Source organism: Struthio camelus, chromosome 5 (genome assembly GCF_040807025.1).
Source record: "Struthio camelus isolate bStrCam1 chromosome 5, bStrCam1.hap1, whole genome shotgun sequence".
Lineage (NCBI taxonomy): Eukaryota > Metazoa > Chordata > Aves > Struthioniformes > Struthionidae > Struthio > Struthio camelus.
This window is the reverse complement of record NC_090946.1, coordinates 57238888-57258860: the sequence shown is the minus strand read 5'-3', so window position 1 is coordinate 57258860 and position 19973 is coordinate 57238888. Positions and strand designations below refer to the sequence as shown.

At 42.3% G+C, this 19973-nt stretch overlaps 2 protein-coding genes across 4 annotated transcripts; one reads left to right on the top strand and one right to left on the bottom strand.

Moving 5' to 3' along the window:
• Positions 1–402: 402 nt before the first annotated feature.
• Positions 403–8887, bottom strand: COQ6 (coenzyme Q6, monooxygenase). The gene is made up of 12 exons (XM_068946534.1): positions 8713–8887; positions 7484–7618; positions 6685–6743; positions 5994–6117; positions 5417–5547; positions 4930–5037; positions 4764–4826; positions 4337–4444; positions 3750–3952; positions 2517–2632; positions 1911–2077; positions 403–584 (listed from the first exon to the last, which is right to left on the bottom strand). The coding sequence occupies exons 1-12, from the start codon at positions 8885–8887 to the stop codon at positions 555–557; spliced, it is 1419 nt and encodes a 472-aa protein (XP_068802635.1). The 3' UTR covers positions 403–554.
• Positions 8888–8992: 105 nt separating this feature from the next.
• FAM161B (FAM161 centrosomal protein B) lies at positions 8993–18254 on the top strand. 3 transcript variants are annotated; one of them, XM_068946527.1, is made up of 9 exons: positions 8993–9116; positions 9497–9789; positions 11088–11650; positions 13354–13691; positions 14068–14195; positions 14636–14803; positions 15318–15417; positions 16824–16954; positions 17204–18254. In XM_068946527.1, exons 2-9 carry the CDS (start codon positions 9641–9643, stop codon positions 17289–17291), a joined length of 1665 nt encoding a protein of 554 aa, XP_068802628.1. In that variant the 5' UTR covers positions 8993–9116; positions 9497–9640; the 3' UTR covers positions 17292–18254. The 3 variants fall into 3 exon arrangements, with proteins under 3 accessions (XP_068802628.1, XP_068802629.1, XP_009669198.1); XM_068946528.1 differs by having other exon boundaries at positions 9106–9277; XM_009670903.2 differs by lacking the exon at positions 8993–9116 and adding an exon at positions 9208–9363.
• The last annotated feature ends 1719 nt before the right edge of the window (positions 18255–19973 follow it).

Sequence of the window (19973 nt, the reverse complement as noted above, 5' to 3'; positions counted from 1 at the left end):
TTCAAGACGGTGTGGTGAAGTTTTCTTTCCTATGTTAGTGTTGTCTTGCATCTCTTTTGTAGTATTGGAGAACCCTTAGGACCGGCCACTTCCCCAAGAAACACTCCCTATGAAAGTACCAAGAGCATGGCAGGGAAGAGGGCACAGGAAACAGAGACAGAACAGAGCTTCAAAAAATAATCTGATATCCTGTGTTGACTCTCTTCTGCTGTAACCTATCCCTCCCTTCTGAGTCCAGGAAGTGGTCAGAAGCCAGAAGTGATGTTAATAGCTTCAGAAATCACGTCAGGGAACACTGAAAATAATTAAGACGCAAAAGACAGTTCAATATCTGAAGACGTTATGGTACCATAGGAAGAAAACCCACATCCTCTTGAGAAGAGCAAGCAGATGAGACAGAACTTCTGTATAAACCAGTGGATGGTGCAAAACACAGCTCACTCCACACTTTTATTGTTAAATTAAAATAACACCTTTCAGAGATTTAAGTCAGTCATAGTCCTTTTAAGGGTAATGCATTCACTGACAAGCTGCAGTTCCAAGTTGACAGCAAATCACTTACTGGCAAAAGCCACGATTTGTTCCTAAAAAGGCAGAGGAGAAAAATAATTTGTAAACTAATAATAAACATAACTGCTTTCTAGAATGTATCGTTTCTTTCCCCTTCCCATATGGGCAACAGTTCTTTCTCAGCCTTTTTAATCAGACGCAGAGCAACTATCCCTCTATACTACTAAGTTAAAGAAGTCACAGCATTCCTTTCTCTTTCCTGAGCTGCATAAAACAGAGGGGTTGCTGACAGGTTCTGTGCTCACAAGAGAGTTCTTCATTTGTTTTTTTGCTTTGAACAGAGAAATAGGAAAAAATACTGAGCACTGAAGCAGCAGCATACTGCTCTCTTTTAGTACAACTAATAGACACCTTTCCAGTGGCAGCTACTGTACTCTGAGAAATTACTGCTCTTCCATTCATCTGGTATCTTACCGTGACATAACTCAAGGAAAACATGCCACCTGCATCTAATACAAAAAAGGTCACTTGACTGGGGGAATAAAACAGTCAAATCCAGAACTGACGAATCTAACTTAAGCCACCTGCTCTCAAAACTTGCAGGCACCCTCAGTGAACACCATGAAATCACAATTAGGTCAAGGCTTTGTGGAAATTAGGCAGCAAGGTTGCACACAGAAAAATAATTTGTGTTTAAGATTGAACCTCCTTGCCAATGCCTGGTAACTTTCATGAGCCTTGCACTTCAGCCAAGAGAGAACAATTTAGCAAGGCAAAGAGCATAGAAACAGATACTGATTTCAGCTGCACGCCAGATCTGTCAAGTCACCTAATGTCTTGTTCTTCACTGTTTTTTCATAGAGCTGCTTTTTCATAGTGCATTTCTGAAATGCACTTCGAGAGTCCAGGTTTTCGCTCCACAGCAAAATAAAGCCCAAGACTTCTAACGAGAGACTACCTCTCCCCAAGACACATGAAGGTAGTGCCTTAGCTTGAACAGAGGTAAACAATCTCTTTCTAGTCCCTGTTCTTCACGTATGCTAGTTAATGGAGTAAGGCTCTCTCCATTTCTCCTGCTGAAGTGTTTCAACTGCATACAAATAAACATTTTGCGAGCCGGAAAGAGAGGGGAGGAAAAAAAAGGCAGTTACTATCAATCAGGATACAGAGAACAGACACTCAGATCCCAAGCCTCTCTCCCTGCTGCAGGAGAAACCCGTAACTACTGAGCCATCAGTTATTTAGGAATTCCTCAGGCTCATTCTGGACACAAAACCTCAGTTTGAACAAGTTAACATTTTCCAACCAAGATGTTTCATTTAAAAAACCCTCATCAGTTTGTGGAAGTTTAAAGAGTAATTTTGAAATTTTTGTATGGCCCTCACTAATGTAAGGCTTACTTTGAGAGGAGGCAGGGCATTTGTTGCTTGCAATCCCCATGTCCTCAGCAACACCAAGGGAGCCAGCCTTGTGGAGTAAAGCCTCTTTAACACATCAATAGCAGCTATCAAAGAGACATTATGCCTCTGACGTTCTGTCTCAAATGTTAAGAGATGTTTTAAGGAGCCTAGAAAAGATAAATATCCATATTAAAATTAAATTGCCACAAACAATTGTGCATCTCATCTATATAGCTGTCTCCACAGACATCTGAAAACACAGAAAGAGAACAGAAAAATGGTTCATCTTAGCAAAGATGTCAGTCAGCCAGCCAGCCTACCTTCATCTCACCCCTTTACCATCCAGCAGAACTTTTTTTTTTTTTTTTTTTTTTAAAGCAGCTTTGAGATTTTTGGGATGGAAACTGCATGCAAGAATCTAACTGTCCACAACGAATGGACCTCAGAACAGTTTTGCTTCAAAGGTGCTTGTGCCATTCAGACACAAGATGGCAGCATGCTTAACCTATCTAAGGCTCAAACAGAAATAACCCTTGCACTGATGTTAGCAGCGAAGGCCTGTAAGACTAATGATCTTATTGCCGCTTCATTGTCTTGGATCCTTACCCAGATCTTTCCCACTGAAGGCTGCTGCACTGAGGTGGTGTGCTAAACATGCAATATCACCAAAGCCCAGGTTTACACCTTGTCCTGCAAGTGGGTGGACTCTATGCGCTGCATCCCTAGAGCAAGAGAAGACAAATTTATATCCCTTTTTTTGAAGAAAGCCATAACGGTCCTTAGTTTCCTCCTCTGACAAGCCCCTGAAGGGATCAGTACAGCACTTCTCACGTCTTTGCAATAAACACCACCTTACAACATTGTATACGTTTTCTCCAGTACCTCTTGCATGCTACACTGAACTACCTGACTGCCTCTCCAGTTGTAAGAAGCAAGATAAAAAGGGAGATAACAAAAAGCAGCCCTGAAAGGAATAGTTTTCAAGAGGTGACTCGCTAAAGTCTTCTGTCAGATCAGGCATGGAGCAGGCCTTGATATTTTTTCTAAGTGACATTGGCACAACAGGAAGAATATCATCAGCATATTTCATAAACACAAAATGGGATATTGAAAAGATTATATTTTGTGCTTATCTGTAAAGAACAAAGCCAGACACACTGATAAGGGAGTCAAAGTTAGAGAAACAAGGTGAAATTTGAGCTTGAAATTAAGATCATGCACTTGACCATTAACAAGACATAAAGCAGTGGCTAACAAGTTGGAAACAAAAGAAGTATCTGAGGTATAAGATGACATCCAAGGACTGCTATAAGCTACCAGTGTACTACAGCTATGGGATGAAAAAGAAAAAAAAAAAAGCACATGCAACCTTAGAATGTAAAAGATGAGGTATTTTCCCTTCTCTGTAGACCATTGTACAAGAGCCTATGACATCCCATTTGGAATAATCTGTAAATTTTGTCATTTGTGTTCAAGAAAAGTAAGTTCAAAACTCAAACTGATAGGGAGAATGGCTTCTATGATGTTTGGAGAAGTAAGTTCCATCATGAGGTTGTTCTACTGCACTGAAAAATCCAGAAAGGGAAAATTATTACCTCCCAAATTACATCAAAAGCACATACAAGGGACAGAGAGCTACGCAGACAACAGGACTTTGTTCACACGAGCAAATGATATAAATTGGTCCTGGATAAAGTCACACTGAAATCAGGAATGCATGTCTAACCATCTAATTTGTTAAATGGGAAAAGAAATGCAACTAGCTACAGCGCCAGAGGCGCTATGCTAACATCCTACCTGCGCCACCCACTCACACAAAGGCTACATGGGAGACCTTACCCGATAAGGGCCACACGGTGCTGGACATACTCTGTTGCATGCCCCATTCCAAGAGGGAACATGGCTCGGCTCTCGGGATCTACTTTGGCAACACTTGGGGGCAGCTGACGGACTCCAGTCCCCGAAGGCCTCAGGAGTGAAATAGCAGATCGAAACATGGCCCCGGCAGCGTCAATGAAATCAGTGTGGTTTGCGTTGCTCCACTGAGGCCAAAAAAAGCAAGCTTTAGATTTTACCCCAAACTGGACATACAGAAGAATTTGAGCTCGCTCCAAATACTGAATTTTAACCGCTCACATATTAGAAGGAATCGTCTTCAACACTTCAGGACATATAAGCCTCCAACCAAGAAAAGCCTACCCTTCCCATCTTTTGGAAAGTTAGCTCAGTTCCTACTGTGACTTTCAGAACTAAATTCAGTTATAAAGGATCATCCTTTCTTTGCTAAGTGCATTTCTAATATCACCCTCTCCATAGGAAGGAACTTAAGAATCCACCTCTCCCTTTGCTATTCTTTAAGTTGTAGGATTCTATCATATTTCTCACAATTGCAAAGTTGGCCTCCTATCTACGAGGCTGATACTCACAAAGGCAGAGTTGATGCTATCGACAAAACTTTCCTCATCCATAGTGAGAAGTTCTGATGCATGTTCATGTGATGTAGACCAAACCAAAGAGCTGGCAGTGTCAGAGAGCTAGTTAAGAAAACCTCAGGGGTCAGGATCAAGAGAAAAAGAAACAAAAACCCCAATCAATGCAAGAATTTCCCCAATCCCCTCCCCACAGCAATCCATCCGCATGTTACTTTTCCAGCACACATTGCTACAAGTGGGAAACACAAAGGGCAAAGTGAGAGGGCGGGAGGAGAAAACAAAAGCTATAAATGAAAAGTTTAAGGCAGAGAGACAAACTCTTAACAGTCAGGACCAACATAGCAAGGCATAGACAGAAGTAAAGTTACTAGAAAAGAACAGACTGAAAGGTGAAAAACACAGAGGTCACTAAGCACCTTACCGGGAGAAGTGCAATTGGCCCTGTGGGAAGGAACCTCTGCCATGCTACGTTATTGTCTGTGGCCTGTAGTGCAAAGAAGCAAGGAGACAGTTAAGAACTAGACATCTGGTGTCCTCTGTTTCAGCTGTTCTGCTGTTTACAGAAGAGCCAGTTTGCAGAATCTCACCTCAGACAAATGAAGAGTAGCCACCACAGCTGACTGGTCATACCGATGCTCAATGTTCTGAATTTCAGCTTCTTTCCGGACAACAGAGTTATGACCATCTGCACCAATCTGCAAAACAAAGAGATAAAAGGCTATTTCATCAACTGATCCTAAAAAAGCCAGTACTACAGGCCACAAACCCCATTCTGCACGTAGACTTTTTTTTTTTGTTTGTTCCAAAGCAAAAAAAAAAAAAGAAAATGACTCCCCAGAAACGAGAACACATGGCCCTTTCTGCTCTTGTCCAATTCAGTGCAGTCTTCCTGCATCAGGTTCAGAGAACACTACGCACTGTGCGTCTCTTAGCGTCTCTGACAGAGTTAGCCACTCACCTCGCTTAAGCCCTCCACGTGGGTGGAGCGGCACACACGGAATCAGAACCAAATCCAGTAGAAAGGACTTGGGCAAGAGATGGTGCCTGATCAACAGAAATAAAAAGTTTAGTTACCAGCAGTTTGGTCTGAAGTCTGCGTCCATCAGCTAACTCAATTTGGACCCAAGGGCTTGTGTCACAGCTGTGATAGGAAAGGGGCCAGGTATACCCGACTGCTCTGCTCCCGTAGAAAACCTCCACCCGGTCTGATGGGAACACAAAGTACCACAGTCACAGCATGATACAGTCATAAAAAAAAAGGAGATATCACTGTAACAGCAAAGGGCTAGACACGTCTTAATGGCATACTAATAGCTGACCCTGCATATTACAGGACACCCAGAAAGAATAGATCTGGCCAACCCTTCGCCACTCCAAAGGCTGCTCTGGATAGAAAGCTACAGATCCTTTCATTACATCTACATTTTGGTGGACTATGTTCTGGAGAAGCACACAGGCTACACAGCTTGAAGACAGTCCCATACAGAGGTTAGATTTCCTCCCTCCCCACCCCATTCAAGAAGCTGCCTAGATCTCAGTTATTTGTTAGATGAATTTTCTTTCCTCCTCTCATAACTTGGCATACCCAGCAGAAGGCAAGCCACTGAAAGCTCTCTGCAGGAAATAAAGTATTAAAGAAGTTTTGCACTACCTGCTACTGCATCTAACTGTTTTGTGAGAGCAGACATAATGACATCATTCTCCACTATGTAACCCATGTCATCTAAGTTGTCTTTCTCAAAAATGATCATGGCTTCCGAACAAGCATCCCACACCTACAAAGAAAAAATACAGTAAATGAAGCTATACGGTAGATAAGTGCTGTTTCTTTCAGGGATATCAAAGAACTCATCATAACAGCAAAAGAGACCAGGCAATCTAGAAATACAGAACTAGAGAAAATGTCCCGGATTACTGTCCATTCCCAGCTATTTAGGCACATCACATAGTTCCTTTCATAGAATGATCTATATCCATCTCAAAAACTAATTGTAAAGATAAAAAGAAAGTCTTTCCTTCCTACTTGCTGTTACATAATTAACACACAATGCTACCCTAACACCTTTACCTTTATTTTGTTTTTTCCTGATTAGTTCCCCTGTCTCAATATCTACAGTTTCCATTAGGAATCAAGCTTTCAGTCTCTAACATCAAGACTTTGCGAACACGTATTCCTGAGAAGGCTGCCCCAACAAAACAAGTAACAGGAATCATTAAGAGTATGACCTGCCCTTTGTCAAAGACCTTTGCCAAAGTAATCAGCTTTGGATCGTTAGTCTAAATATTGCTGAGAATGCAAATTAGATAGACACACAGCATATTTGTAGCCAGAATTAAGGCACCTGCATTCGTCGAAATGATTTGAGTCTCAGACTGCAGACATGATCCCAGGCACCAAAACCTAAAAGAGAAAGAGGACAGAAGTGCATTGAGATACAGGTTCACCTGTGACATTGAGACCCAAAGAAAACTGAAGTTCACTCTGAGCTCTCTCCTTGACTATTAGCGGTTACTTCTTTCCAGCTTGCCTAGACTCAGCTTTCCCCATCCATGAGAGCGCTAGGTCTGCCTTGATACTTTTACAGCTCCAGCATCACATTATTTTGATGTTAACACAAAACCAGTAGAAAAGACAAGCCAGGTGTCCAGGAGTGCTGTGACATGTGCAGCCAGTTCTCATTGTCCTATCAGTTGGCAATAAAATAGAAGATGAAATTCACGGCTGTCATTGTTCTGAACTTTTCTTTCTCCAAAAGGAATTAAGGTTGAAATCTGCCTTTGAAAAGAAAATCATCCAGGAAAAATGAGTTACCAGATCACAGAATATTAAGGACATGGAAAAACACATACCCATTTTGTGAACAGAGCATTCCGGATGCTGTAGAGAACAGCTTAGGACCTTAGGCCTAATGTAATAAACACGTATGCAACAAATCAGAGTAAGATACCATGAACATGGATCCCTATTCACTACAGAAGCCTGATTTAATTACCTCAATTCAGCATGTACAATACTAAAAGAAAACACCAAACAATTTTGGCCCATTTAGGATAAGGCAGCACATACCCAAAGGGGCCTTATTTAACCAAAACAAAACCAGCTCAAGTTTGCAAATAAAAATGCAAAGAAATTATACTTACTGCTTAGGAGGGTTGCTGAACCTGGGGAGATGGAACTGACCCTGTTACTGTGACTATCTGGCAAGCGGCCATACTCTTTCCTAGGACCAGCCTCCAGTAAAGCAATTTTCTTATCATGGAAGTGGATATCATGTCCTAAAATAAGCAAATATATGTTTTGCTACAACATTCCTCCCAAAAACCTCATTTCTTCATTCTTGTATCAAGAAGTCCAATGCATTTTTGTAATGCGACAGTGTAAATGCAAACCTTTATAAAGGCAGGCATTTGCAATATCGGTTTTGACTAGGCAGGTAAAATGTAGCATTTTGGAAGTTTATGATTACAGTCCTGCTACTGAGGCTGAAAACTCTTATGCAGTTAAAGCAAGGATTAAACTTTTATTTGCATGACTTTTATATTTTTGTACATATTTGGGCATATTTTGGTATGGAAGCATACATAATGAATGAATACTGCAAAACTTACTCCAAGCTTAGATCACTTTTTAACGGGTTTAAATATATATTCACTAATTAGAAGAAGAGGTTAAAAGAAAAGCTCTCGTTTTTACTACTATAACATTTATCAACTATATTAGTGTTATTTTTATCCTTATATTTTGATAGCGGAACGCCACACATTGAAATTATGTATCAGGGACTTAAGGGAGAACATATTTGATAGAAATGCTGCAGGCAGTCTAGAGAATTCAATGTTATGGCTAGATTAAAAAAGAGGACAAAGAGGATAAGGCTCATTGGGACGATGAGGCATACAAACAGCTTTAAGTCAAGCTTGGAGCACTGCCACGAGGAACAGGAAGTAAGAAAACTCCACAAACATAATGTTTGGGATCCCAAACATTAAGGTTTCTAAGTGGTTACCACAGTTTCTCATACCGCCGCCAGCAGGGATCAGAATTAATTTATAAATTAATTTATACATGTATAGAAGTATTCCCACATCCAGCACCCTGAAACGTGGGGTTTGGAGGGAGGCTCCTGCTGAAGCACCCGGAAGCCTTCTGCACAACCGCTGAAGCGGCCAGCGGCGCACAAGAGCCGCAGCGCGACCAACTCCCGAAACCCGGCGCAGGGGAGTGGAGCCCCGAGCGCCCGGGAGCGCCCCGCGCCGGCGTCCTGGCGGCCAGCGCCCGGCATCGCGCTCCGGGCCGCCGCCGCCGGGGGCACCTGCGGAGCGGGCGGGAGGCGCGGCCCAGCGCGGCGCGACGAAGGTCGCGGCCTTACCCAGCGCCGCGGCCATAGCGCTCCCGACCATGCCCCCGCCCGACACCACCACGTCGTAGAGCGGCGCGGCGGCGGCGGCGGCTCGGGCCGGGGCCCGCGGGCCGGCCCCCCCCGGGCGGAGCCGCAGCCGCCCCCGCAGAGGGGACAGCAGCCCCCGGCCGCACCCGGCCGCCATCGCTGCGGAAGTGACGAGCCCGCCCGAACACCACCCGCCCCCGAACGGAAGCGACTCTAGGGAACCATGACAACGGCTACGCCGCTGGGGGCGGCTACCATGGCGACGCCGCTTCCGGGGAGCCAATGAGCGAGGGCCGGGGACCGCTCCGCCCCGGGGCCTGGTTGGCTGCTCAGGCCGTGAAGACAGGAGAGAGGGGCGGGGCCTGCCGCCGCGGCCCCGCGCTGAGGTGAGGGGCGTCGCGCCCGGGCGGGGCCGGTACCGGTGCCGAGAGGCGGCGCTGTCGGTCCCCCCCCCCCCCCCCCCCCCGGCAAACGGGCGCCACCGCGGCCGGGCCCGGGTCAGCAGCCGGCGGCTTTTCCCGAGGAGGCCTGAGAAATACGGGCGCAGGTGACGGAGGGCGAGAGGCGCGGCCGGTCGTGCGCGGCCCGTTGTGCCTGCGCGTCTGAGCCCGCCAGCGGGGCGTAAACCTCCCTGTACGTTATGTGCCACCTCCACCGGTAGCTGGAAATGGGGAAGGAGGTAGCCCAGGAGGGCTGCGGCTGTAACGTGCTCACAGGTGCAGGGAGTCACGGCTACGTTGCTGATCACCCAACTCTGATTTTCCAGGTGCTTCCACCTAGAGCTTCTCGGACCCAGAGGCAGATGAACCTGGGAACGACGGACTCCCTCGGCCCAAAAGGGGTGAACTTCAGCATCTTCTGAGATCCGGCAAGGAGCTGGGAGCTTCCTCAGCCTGTGCAATTGCTCAAGATGGAAAAGGGACAGTCTCTGTTAGAAGGGGATTTACAATCCTGGGCGCAGCTAGCAAACAACCACAAACTACCCCGAGAGGATGAGGACCTTGAAGATTTCTTCCAAGAATCAGTAATTCTACGTGACCAGTTGTATGATGCTCTCAGGTAAGATGTTTTTTGTTAAGGCACAGCACAATCCCATGGATTGTAGGATGTGGGGAACTTCTTCCCTGCTGGTCTGCTAGATGCAGAGCTGCTGCTTTCTCCCCATTCCCAGACTCAACTAGTAACAAGACTCAGTGTGAATTCCCAAAATGCACACACGTGTGCCTGTCTGCACACGTACAATCCCAACATGCTGGTCACAAATGTATTTGCACAGACAGGAAGGCAGTGCCTGAACAGGTGTCCACATAAACACAAACAGCATGCACATAAAACATGAACAATATAAATGGCCCAGTCCTGCTCATTAGCTAATCAGGCTTAAAATTCAATAGCAGATCACTCGCACGTGTCTCTCTAGTGCCTAGTCCTCAGACCACTGTCTCTCCAGTGTCTAGCCCTCAGACCTCTTATACTACTCACTGGTTAGTACAGCTTGCAGTTTGCTAGCAGATCACAGACATACACACACAGAAAATAGATAGAAATAGAGTTTAAGAAGAAGATAGGACAGAGTGCAGTGAACAGGCACAGGGCTTGACCAGGAGCCTGCTTATACACTGTCAGCCCCTTCTGTTCCTCCCTCCTCCCCATTTGCCTATGCTTGGACCTTCTTGGCCCACCTTGATCTCTCTGTTTCCCTGCATTTGATCCTTCCCTAAACATTGCATAATGTTTTACCCAGTCCCACAGTGAACCTCAGACATCCCATAAGAAGTTTACTCTTTACAATGAGATCCATGATAGTCTTGTTTATTATCAGTTACATAGTCTTCTTATCAGCTACAAAGTTTCTAGCTGAGGCTCTTCAAAGTTATGCTCAAGTGGTTCCTTGTAATGGCCCTTCCATCAGTGTCTTAGGAATTCTGGTGTTTGTTACTCTCTCCCTTATCTGCTGTTCATTAGGGTTTGTGCGTCTGTGTATTTGATTTATTGCCTCTTCTGTTTCTTGTCTTTGTATTTTATGTTGAATAGCCAGTAGTCAGATATCCTTACAGTTGGAACTTTCCATTTGACTTGTGACCTTTCTGGAAATAAAGAACTAGCAGCATAATAAATTGCATTCCAAAGCTAAGTAGGCATAACTGCTATTTTACACATGGAAAATAGAAAAGCACAAGCTATGCTCACAAACTTGGTAGCAAAGCAAAACGCAGAGATGGAGAACAATAAGGTCTAGGCCTGTCTTTTAACAGCTGACACTACAGTATATTTTTCTTGATCAACAGTGTCCCTCTTCTTTTCTTTCTGATTTCTAATAATTTCCGTTATTCCCCCTTGATAATGTCTCTATCTAGTTATACATCTGGTAACAAAAGACAGTCCAGTTCTTTGACTGACCTCACCTTGGACAGCACTTGGGATCAGCAAAAGCCTCACATGTTTCCTAAATCCTACTTGAGGCCAAAGAGCGCTTCATCTCCCTGGATCCCTTCCTTCACCATCCCTCAGCCCTTCAAAATGACACTGCGGGAAGCTCACAAAAAGTCCCAGCTGATGAAGTCATCTGTGTTTCTTGAACTAGACAAACAGAGGGACAAAAGGCAAAGCAAGGATGAAGCAGAATGTCAGAAGCAATTCCGGGCACAGCCTGTACCTGCCCATGTGTTTCTGCCTCTTTATCGGGAAATAATGGAACAGAGTGAGATTCGCAGGCAAATAGCAACTCAGAAAAGAAAGGAGCTGCTACTTTCAAGTCAGCGGCCCTTCAGTTTCCTGGAGAAGGAGGAGCAGAAGAAAGAAGCTATCAGACAAAAGTTCCTGGCTGCAGCAACCCCCAGTGAGAGCTCCAAACAGAAGCAAGTCAGTAGAAAAGTCCCTAAGTCTACACATGACTCGCTTCTTGGAGATAAACTCAAAGGTAAAAAGCCAAGGCTCTTCCTGTAAAATGAACTCCATGATTGTGCCTCACTGCCTCCATGCTGGGATGTAGGATCATGGGCTACATAATGTTACTTGGAGTATAAAGCCAATATCGTTACATCCTGTAGTCCAGTCTAGTGTATATCACTGGTCGTTGCATTTTGTCTACATACCTTTACAGTAGGGCTTCCTAAATTTAGTGATCCTGTATCACTCTCAGCAGTAGCAGTTTTGCACCACTCCCATGCACATGTGGGATCATTGAGCTGTTCAGACAGATTTGCATACCCCTTTGCTGCGATTCATGACAGTTTGGGAATCTTTCCTGAATTAGGGGATTAACAAATCCCAATTACTGAATTCCACATCTTCAATTAGATTAAAGGGACTTAGATGTTGCATGCACAGACAAAAATGAAGACAGATGTAGAGCCAGAGGTGTTCAAGGTCCATGCAGTATCTTGGAACTAATAATTTCACCCTCACCCAAATGATCTGTGCTGCACAAGACCCCTAGGAGAGAAATATTTCACGAGTCCAAATCAGGCAATTAGTTCATTGCAAGCAATAGTGCTATAGGCCAATCTCTCATGCCATCCTCTGATGTTTTCAGTTACCTTCCCATTCATTCTCCAGTTTCTCATTAGGTGCTAAAGTGAGGGAGAGGCAGTCAAGGAAATTTCCCTGATTTTCTTTTTCTTTCAGATGTCTTAAGCCCTCACAGTTATAAGTTTAAAGGATACAGACTTAACACTTGAATACAGCAGCTAAACCAGTTCCTGATAATTCTCATTGCTCTTCTCACCTCTTGCTTTTTTTACTGTTTCCTATTGTTTTCTTTTTCAGAAAACATTATGTTGCAATGTACTAACCTAAAGAGAAAGGTGAAAGAGAACAGACAAAGGACAAGCCATTGTTGTTTCCATCCCTATTGTATGAGAAGTGATGCAGAATGAACATTTCATACCTCAGTCAACACAAACTTATAAACAGACCCAAAAAAGCCTCATTTTCCAAGTAGCAGTATATATATAATTTTTTTTTTTCCTAAAAGCAAGGGAATAATAACTGTTTGTCTACATTTTTATAAACACGTAGTGTAGCACTGGAAAGTATGGAATTTATACCATATCTCAGAGAGACATTCTTTCTCTGGAAAATTTGTCACAAAAGTGACAAGACGAGATCCGTCCTCTACATCCTCATTACTTAAAATATTTTTCCAATATAGACAAACACTGCTGGATTCTACACAGAAAAGCCATTATCCATTACAAGTATATTTGAATAGCCTGTTTGGATCACATGGTCAATGTAATGACAAAGTCCAATATGAAAAGTAGAACCAGAATTAATATAACATTTCTGCAAGGCAAAGGGCAGAGTTACCTGGTATCCCTAAGAACAGGAATAGGTGAAGAAGGCCAGTTCAGTAACTTACTCTTTCATGAGAGAAAGAGATACCTGGTGATTAATGCCTCAGTAAGAGACACTACCATGGTTCTGGTTTCTTTGTAGGAATTTTTTTCTTCTGGGGGGGGGAGGGGGTGGAAGGTAGGGAAAGAGAACACAGGTTGTCTGGCCTCCTATATTAGCAGCTGATATCATAAAAAAAAGGGTTTAGAGTTGTGCATTGGCAGTTTCACAGCCTTTTACATCACTCATATTCTTCTTCTCATTGCTTTGATTTCGATCCATTAGAAGCTGAACTCTACAGAGAAATTCGTATTCAAATGAGAGCCAAGGATTTGCTGGAAAGCTCTGTAGCTCCTATTGATACTCGCAACTGTCAGAGGGAGCCTCAGTCCCGAACTGCCACTAAAACTAAGCAAGAGCGACTTGGCTTCTTGCAGGACAAAAGCTTCAGCTTCAAGCCAAGGATTAATCCAACAGTACCAGACTTTGAAGAACTTTACTGGGCCTTTCAGAGGGAAGCAATAAGGAGACGAGAAATCAGAGAGGCAACTCGTAATAAGCCATTCAAACTAAGAACATCCAATCTCCGCTGCAGGCAGAGGCAGGCTAATGAAAAGATAAAGGTGAGATGACTGGGTATTTCTGTGGTACGGTTCTCTCCGATCCAAATGGCAAGTTTCTAAAAATATAGCATTTTCAATGGATGGTTAACGTTCTTTAGTGGGACCTCTGCCTTTGTCTCGGGAGTACTACAGAATTCTAGGACAAACCAGACAACAAAATTTTACTCAAAGAAATGAACTATGAGAACTAGGGCGCAGCCCACCCTTCAATATTCCTAATCAAGTCTCCTTGCTTCTCTTCTGTAACCCCATCCCCATGTTAATCCCTACTGATGGAAGAGAGACGAATGTGCCCCAGCTGATCTCTTTCGTAGAAAAAGAACAGAGGAGATTGTATATTGTGAAAAAATAAACTGAATCAAACTCTTTCTTTCAGGATTCCCAGCAACTATCCAAGGTTTCAGCGCAAAAAAGTCATTCTCTGACTGGACTTTCCTCTCTTTCTTCCAATACTCTTCCGGTGCATATTACAGATGCAACAAGAAAAAGAGAATCTGCTATTAGGTAAGTAAAAAAGTTTGTATACAAGACCATACCCCAACTAATGACAAAAATGGAGAAAAAAAGTTAATGTTTTCTCTCATCATGTCAGCTGCATTTCCAATATTTAAAATACGTAGTATTTGCTGAAAAAACCCACACATCTCCAGGTTCAGTGAGATACCTTTTCCTGTCACAGTCTTTTGTATTATCATGCTGTGTTTTATATGCATGTTTGTTTGTATCAGGCACCTATTAACCTTTTCTAAATGTGTCTCTCTGTAGCTGATCTTCTTTCCATGCTAATTCTTGCTCTGCTTTGCAACTGTTTTGGGAGTTGCATGTTTGCATGTCTGAAACTGCTTTTCTCCCTACAGGATTACAAAAATGAAAATCCCAGCTAGCACACAGTCTAGCACTCTGAAGTGAACTTGTTATCCCATTACTAACTTCCTTCTATATAGATACTCCCAAGACAACAAAAAGGAGAGGGACAAAGAAGGAAGTATTTGGCTGGAGAGACACAAAAAGAAGTGTCAAGCTATCCATAAGTCAGTGAATAGCCGAGCAAAAGCCCTGGATCCGCACAAAAGTTTGGAGGAAACACACAAGGAGAAGTCGAAACAGAACTGGTCGGTATACTCTTCTGCACATAAATAACTGTTTACTGCAATAACTGGGGATCATCAGATAATTCTTTAGGAGTGATTGGGCCTAAGAGCCTACTTTCCCAACCTCTTTTTTTTGGCTGCCATACCCATTTCACATTAATTTGGATTTCTTGATAGTCTAGCACTACTTTTTCCAAACAATAGTTTCCTTTAGACCGGCATTTGTAGAAAATAATTTGTACAAGCAAGCCAACTGAAACATGTCATTTGGGAAAACATACCTAAGATAAGGTTTTGTAAAAACGCCTCTGCTCACAGTCTAGTAGTAAATACAGTCTCTGCTCACAGTCTAGTAGTAAAGCTTTGCTAAGGGCACATAACTTGCCAGAAATAGCAGTGTGTTTTGGCCAGCATTCAGAATCAAGACAATTACCAGAAATAGTTAAAGAATAAAAACAGTTATTGAGAATTCCTCATTCCTGATCAGCCACAGTAAGAGGAAACCTTGATTAGACAGGGAACTTTTCTGTTTCAGGCAAAATATCAGAGAGAGAACAAAGGAATACAGAAAGGAGCTGGAAGAAATGCAGCTGCGAGTCAAGAAGAGACCATACCTCTTTGAACAGGTCACCAAGGTAACTGGTCAAAGTTCCAGAGTGTTTCTGGATGACAGGATACATTGTCTTTCACTTAAGACAGGCGTTAGGAAATCTAGTCTCAGGTTAGTCTTGCATAAGACGATGCAAATGTTTGTGTAGTCTCCAGACTACACTCAAAATAACACATGGAACAGCCACCTGAGTGTTTTTCAAACTCCTTCCCACCTCTTGAAAAGCCACTCAGACTTATCTCACAGTTGTAGGGCTTTCCAATACCTCATATATATTGCAATCAAAATATAGGGCCTGATCAAAATGAAGGCTTTATCACGTCAGATATTGTATGAATTCCTGATTCTGCCCCTGAATACAATAGCCTATTGTCTAGAAATTTAAAACTTAAAAAAAAAAAAAATCTTTTCCAGTTGAGCCTTTTTTCTTCGTATCTCTAGTGCTACTTGAAAAAACATTAATGATAGTTAAGTCACTTATATCACTTGCAAGCACTGTGGTCTGTGGTTGTGTTCAGCACATCTCATCCATAACACAGTACCATCTGCATATCTGTACTGTAATAGAAAGGTAGATACAAACCTTACTCTCTAGAAAGTATATTTTCCTGGGTTTTCCCTTTTAGTGCTATCTCCTTGCAGGGTTGATAGATACCTGGTCAGAGACATAAATCAGCATATAGCTATATATTGTCATTAAGATTTCTCAACAGAAGTACCTGTTGGTTAATGGAGGCAGAAAACACATTTGTATGATTTTTTTTAATAATATTTCTGTTTGCCAGACTGGTAGGAATTAACTAGTGTCAATAGCATTCACTCATCCTGAGACAAAACTTCTATCCTTCCATATGCAACACCTTAATCTTTTGGAACCGGCAAGGCCCTCTGGAAAGCTGTCATCTCAGACAACAGAAATTTGCAAGGTTTTTGTGTAGTCAATAAAGAAATAGGACCCAAGATGCCTGGTTTTCAGTTTCTTGAAGATGAGCTGATGTGAAGCTCTTTCACAAGCTCTATTTATTGAACTCCACTGTGGTTAGTGCTTACAAGTTCCAAGTGACTAGGCTTCCATAATTTCTCACAACTCTTTTTTGCACATATTCTCAATTAGAGTGTTAGTGTGTCAGGATTCAGACACAAGTGCGCTAGCCTGTTAAGACTGAAGTGCACTAGAGGCAGGGGAATAGAACAAAGGAAGGAAAAAAGAACAGATGCAGAAGAAGGTGAGCTCCTCCACTGAGTGAGCTATGGGATACAGTTTCCTAGTATTTATTGTTAGTATTGTACTCTGTGGATGACAGTAATACTGGATAGGGGCTTTGCTGCCCTGTTGTTCTCATTAGGACTGTCAGCCATGAACCTTAAAATCTGACCCATTACATGGCAGCCCAGATCTACATGCTTATTGTTTAAGTTTCAATTTCATAGCTTGATGCTCGTCAAGGAGCAGAGCGTCGCTACAGACATACCCTCCAGCAGGTTGGGCTAAGCGAAGATTTTGTAAGGCAAAAAGGAAAAGATGCCACTGACTTTCTGGAAGAAGACTCTAACATTCACAGGTAGTAATATAATATAACTTTTTACCTTTGACTCGAAATATTTTATTTTTCTTATAAAAGCATTCCAGTTTGTATCATCCAGTGTAGGCAAAGTTAAATCAGCTCCACTCCATTTATTAAGCATTATAGCTTCTCTATCTTAACTCCTCTAACTGCTAGGCAAGCATTCTATTTCTTATGCACAGGACAAAGCAGGAAGTAAGCACATGCAACCTATTTCTAGTGCTTAGACAATTACTGTTTCTGCAGAGCACCCGAGCCTCAGGGTGAAAAGGACAACTGTGCTGAGGAAGGAGAGCTTCAGGAGGAACAGAGAGGAAAGGAGGTGGCAACGTAAGACCTAACAGAAGACTCTGTCGATCATCTCTTGGTTATTTTTTTAGTTCAAGATTCTCCAGGTTAGTCCTCAGGAACATACTGTTCTAGGACAACACCTAAAAATTACTCTGGGGTGAGATGCAAGAAGTTTAAAAAAAAAAAAAAAGTTACTCTTGTTTAGAACACTTCTTGTCCAACCCAACAAACTCTGCATTCTCCCTTAGTTCTCACAAGTGTTCCTCATGTGAGCCATTCCCTATCTTTCAAGAGGCTGCCTAAAGCAAAAACAAAGTTAAAAATGTTGAAGCACTATCTCTGTCTAAAAGTAGAGATGAAAGATTGAGGCGATGCATCCTTAAGCATCAGCAACTTGTGTTCATGCCAGAGAAGCCTACAGAAAGGGGAAAGTTCCTCTCAGTGTGCTAAAACCTGCTTTATCGATGTGTGTTAGAACAAATTTAAGCAAGATATTTCTACAGAATAACAGGATATGACTTACCCCATAAGAAAACTCAAGAGTTCTTCTCTGGCATGTTACCTCTCCATTGACTAATCAGCAGCTCTGCTCCTTCCTCCCATTAGGAAGAAGCACTAGTCTTTCTATATTAACATATCTCCTATAGTCCACTATTTAAAACTCAGTTTTAAACTCCTATCATTTTAGATCATTAACTTGACCTGGAAAACAAACAAAAAAAAATATGAAGAAGGCTGTAATTAAACAATGCATCAGTTTGGATTGTTATTGTCCTAATTATTTTATTATCAAAGATGCACTCTGGTGGAAGCAAGATTAGGTATTACTTGTCAGCGTGTTGCACTCTAATACCTGGGGCATCTTAAATGGTATAGCTCACATATTGGAGATCATCCCTTACCTGGTAGTAATAAGATTCTCCAAAATACAAACCCTTACTACCTGGGATGTTTTCTGAGCATTATGATATCAAAGCACTTTGAGATTAAAAGATTTCTAAACGGCTATTTGTTTCTGAGTTATCCAACTTCTGTATGAATCTTTTCCTTACTTAAATGGAAACTGTGTCTGTTTTCATGTTCTTTAACTCAGTCCATTTCTCCTTAAACCATAACAACAAGACCTCATCCTCAGATCAGGTAGCAAATCAGTACCTGTAAAGGCTACCATATTAAATAAAAATACAAAATTGAGATCATGGTATTTTTAATCATAAATCAGGAAATCCCAGGGTTTCAGGTTCAGATATTAATTCAAGCTGGCATATAGCTGAATGCATTGGGTTGCAGCAGTCTTCCTTACTGACCTAAAGAATCTTCACCAAATCTAACTTTAGGCTTCTAGTTTTCCTTTTTTTTTTTTTCCCTCCTTTACTGGTTGAAGAGCTTTCTACACAATGAATCTGTTGAGTGCTGTGTCATAGATGGAATTAGCCTATTCAAATACAGTCCTTGACTAGAGAAATTCCTAACTGTTTGGGAAATAGTTGTTCCACTGTAGAGACTTTCTACAGTTGGAAGTAGCCACCTGGGAAGGTTCAAGGAAGGCCGTTATCAGCATACCAATTTCTATATAGGTTTAACTGTGTAGGACACAAAGGCTTTTCTTTCTCCTGTATCACATAGAAAAAAGGAGTAATACAACCATGTTGTCACTATACTATGTCAGCATTGAAGGAGGAAAGAAAGAAAGCAGATTTCTTCTATGCTCCAAGTCTCTGGTCTAAAGCCCACTTAGGCTTGCATGCATGTATCTGGAGCAGAAGAAGGGAGTTAACTTACATTCTCATGGAAATTTACTAGTACATATATCTCACTAGTGCACTAATTCAGGAACAAAGTAATTTTAGCACTAAGAAGTACCAGCAGGAAGCATGACTGATACTTGGTCAAGCAGTAATTAACATCCTCCAAGTGTTGGAGCTCAGCATTCTCTTCCCTTCACCACACCCCCAAGCTAGGAAGTCTCACGTGCTGATTTAACATGAGCAGCATCTCCTGAAGTTAGCTTCCTGGTGACTGAAACAGTCACGTTCTGCATCCTGTAGTCCATTTTGAGACTACAGTTTAGTTTTGGCTCCAGGAGAGCATGACAAGTAATCTGCTGGCTTAGAATGTACTTTGGGTTCAAGTCTTACACCTTGCAGGCCTGTTGTGGTTTGTTTTTGTTTTGTTGTTTTTTTTTTTTTTTAAACTTCATGGTTCCATCTCCTTCTGTTACTATGTCTGTTTTCTTCTTGCTTTGGAAAACACACAGTCACCACATTCAATTGATTCTTAAAACTTTATATATAGGGAAAGACTATCCTATCCTTTGTATATTGCATCGGATGTATATTATCTTCATCACCTACAACCAGCTTGCTAAACTTCTTGATCTGTCCAGCTTACTCCAAAATGTCTGCAGCTATAGCATGTTGTACAAGCTCACAGCCACCTTGAGTATAACTGGCTCAGCCAGCAGTTTCCAGAGTGCTCATGTTTCTGATGACATCTACTGGGAAACTGGTGCCGTACATACATTAAAAACTGTAAGCATCTGGCATGGATGACAAGCACCAACTATCAATGAAATTTTGCTTTAAATTATGTTAAACAGATGTTTGGTATTCCTGCAATTGAAAGAAAGCAGAAAACAGAGCCAAAGATGAGGCAGAACTGGAATTAATCTGCACTACAAAGTGGTTGGTAAGGAGCTTTTAAGGTTTGTAATTCAGGTTCAGAA

Bases quoted from the DNA above. Each gene is read 5' to 3' on its own strand.
- FAM161B (XM_068946527.1), top strand. From the start codon at position 9,641: ATGGAAAAGGGACAGTCTCTGTTAGAAGGGGATTTACAATCCTGGGCG. The intron at 11,651-13,353 runs GTAAAAAGCCAA...TCGATCCATTAG, and splicing joins TCTTGGAGATAAACTCAAAG to AAGCTGAACTCTACAGAGAA. The intron at 16,955-17,203 runs GTAGTAATATAA...CTGTTTCTGCAG, and splicing joins GAAGACTCTAACATTCACAG to AGCACCCGAGCCTCAGGGTG.
- COQ6 (XM_068946534.1), bottom strand. From the start codon at position 8,887: ATGGCGGCCGGGTGCGGCCGGGGGCTGCTGTCCCCTCTGCGGGGGCGG. The intron at 7,619-8,712 runs GTAAGGCCGCGA...TGCTTATTTTAG, and splicing joins CGCTATGGCCGCGGCGCTGG to GACATGATATCCACTTCCAT. The intron at 585-1,910 runs GTAAGCCTTACA...CTGCCTTTTTAG, and splicing joins ATGCCCTGCCTCCTCTCAAA to GAACAAATCGTGGCTTTTGC.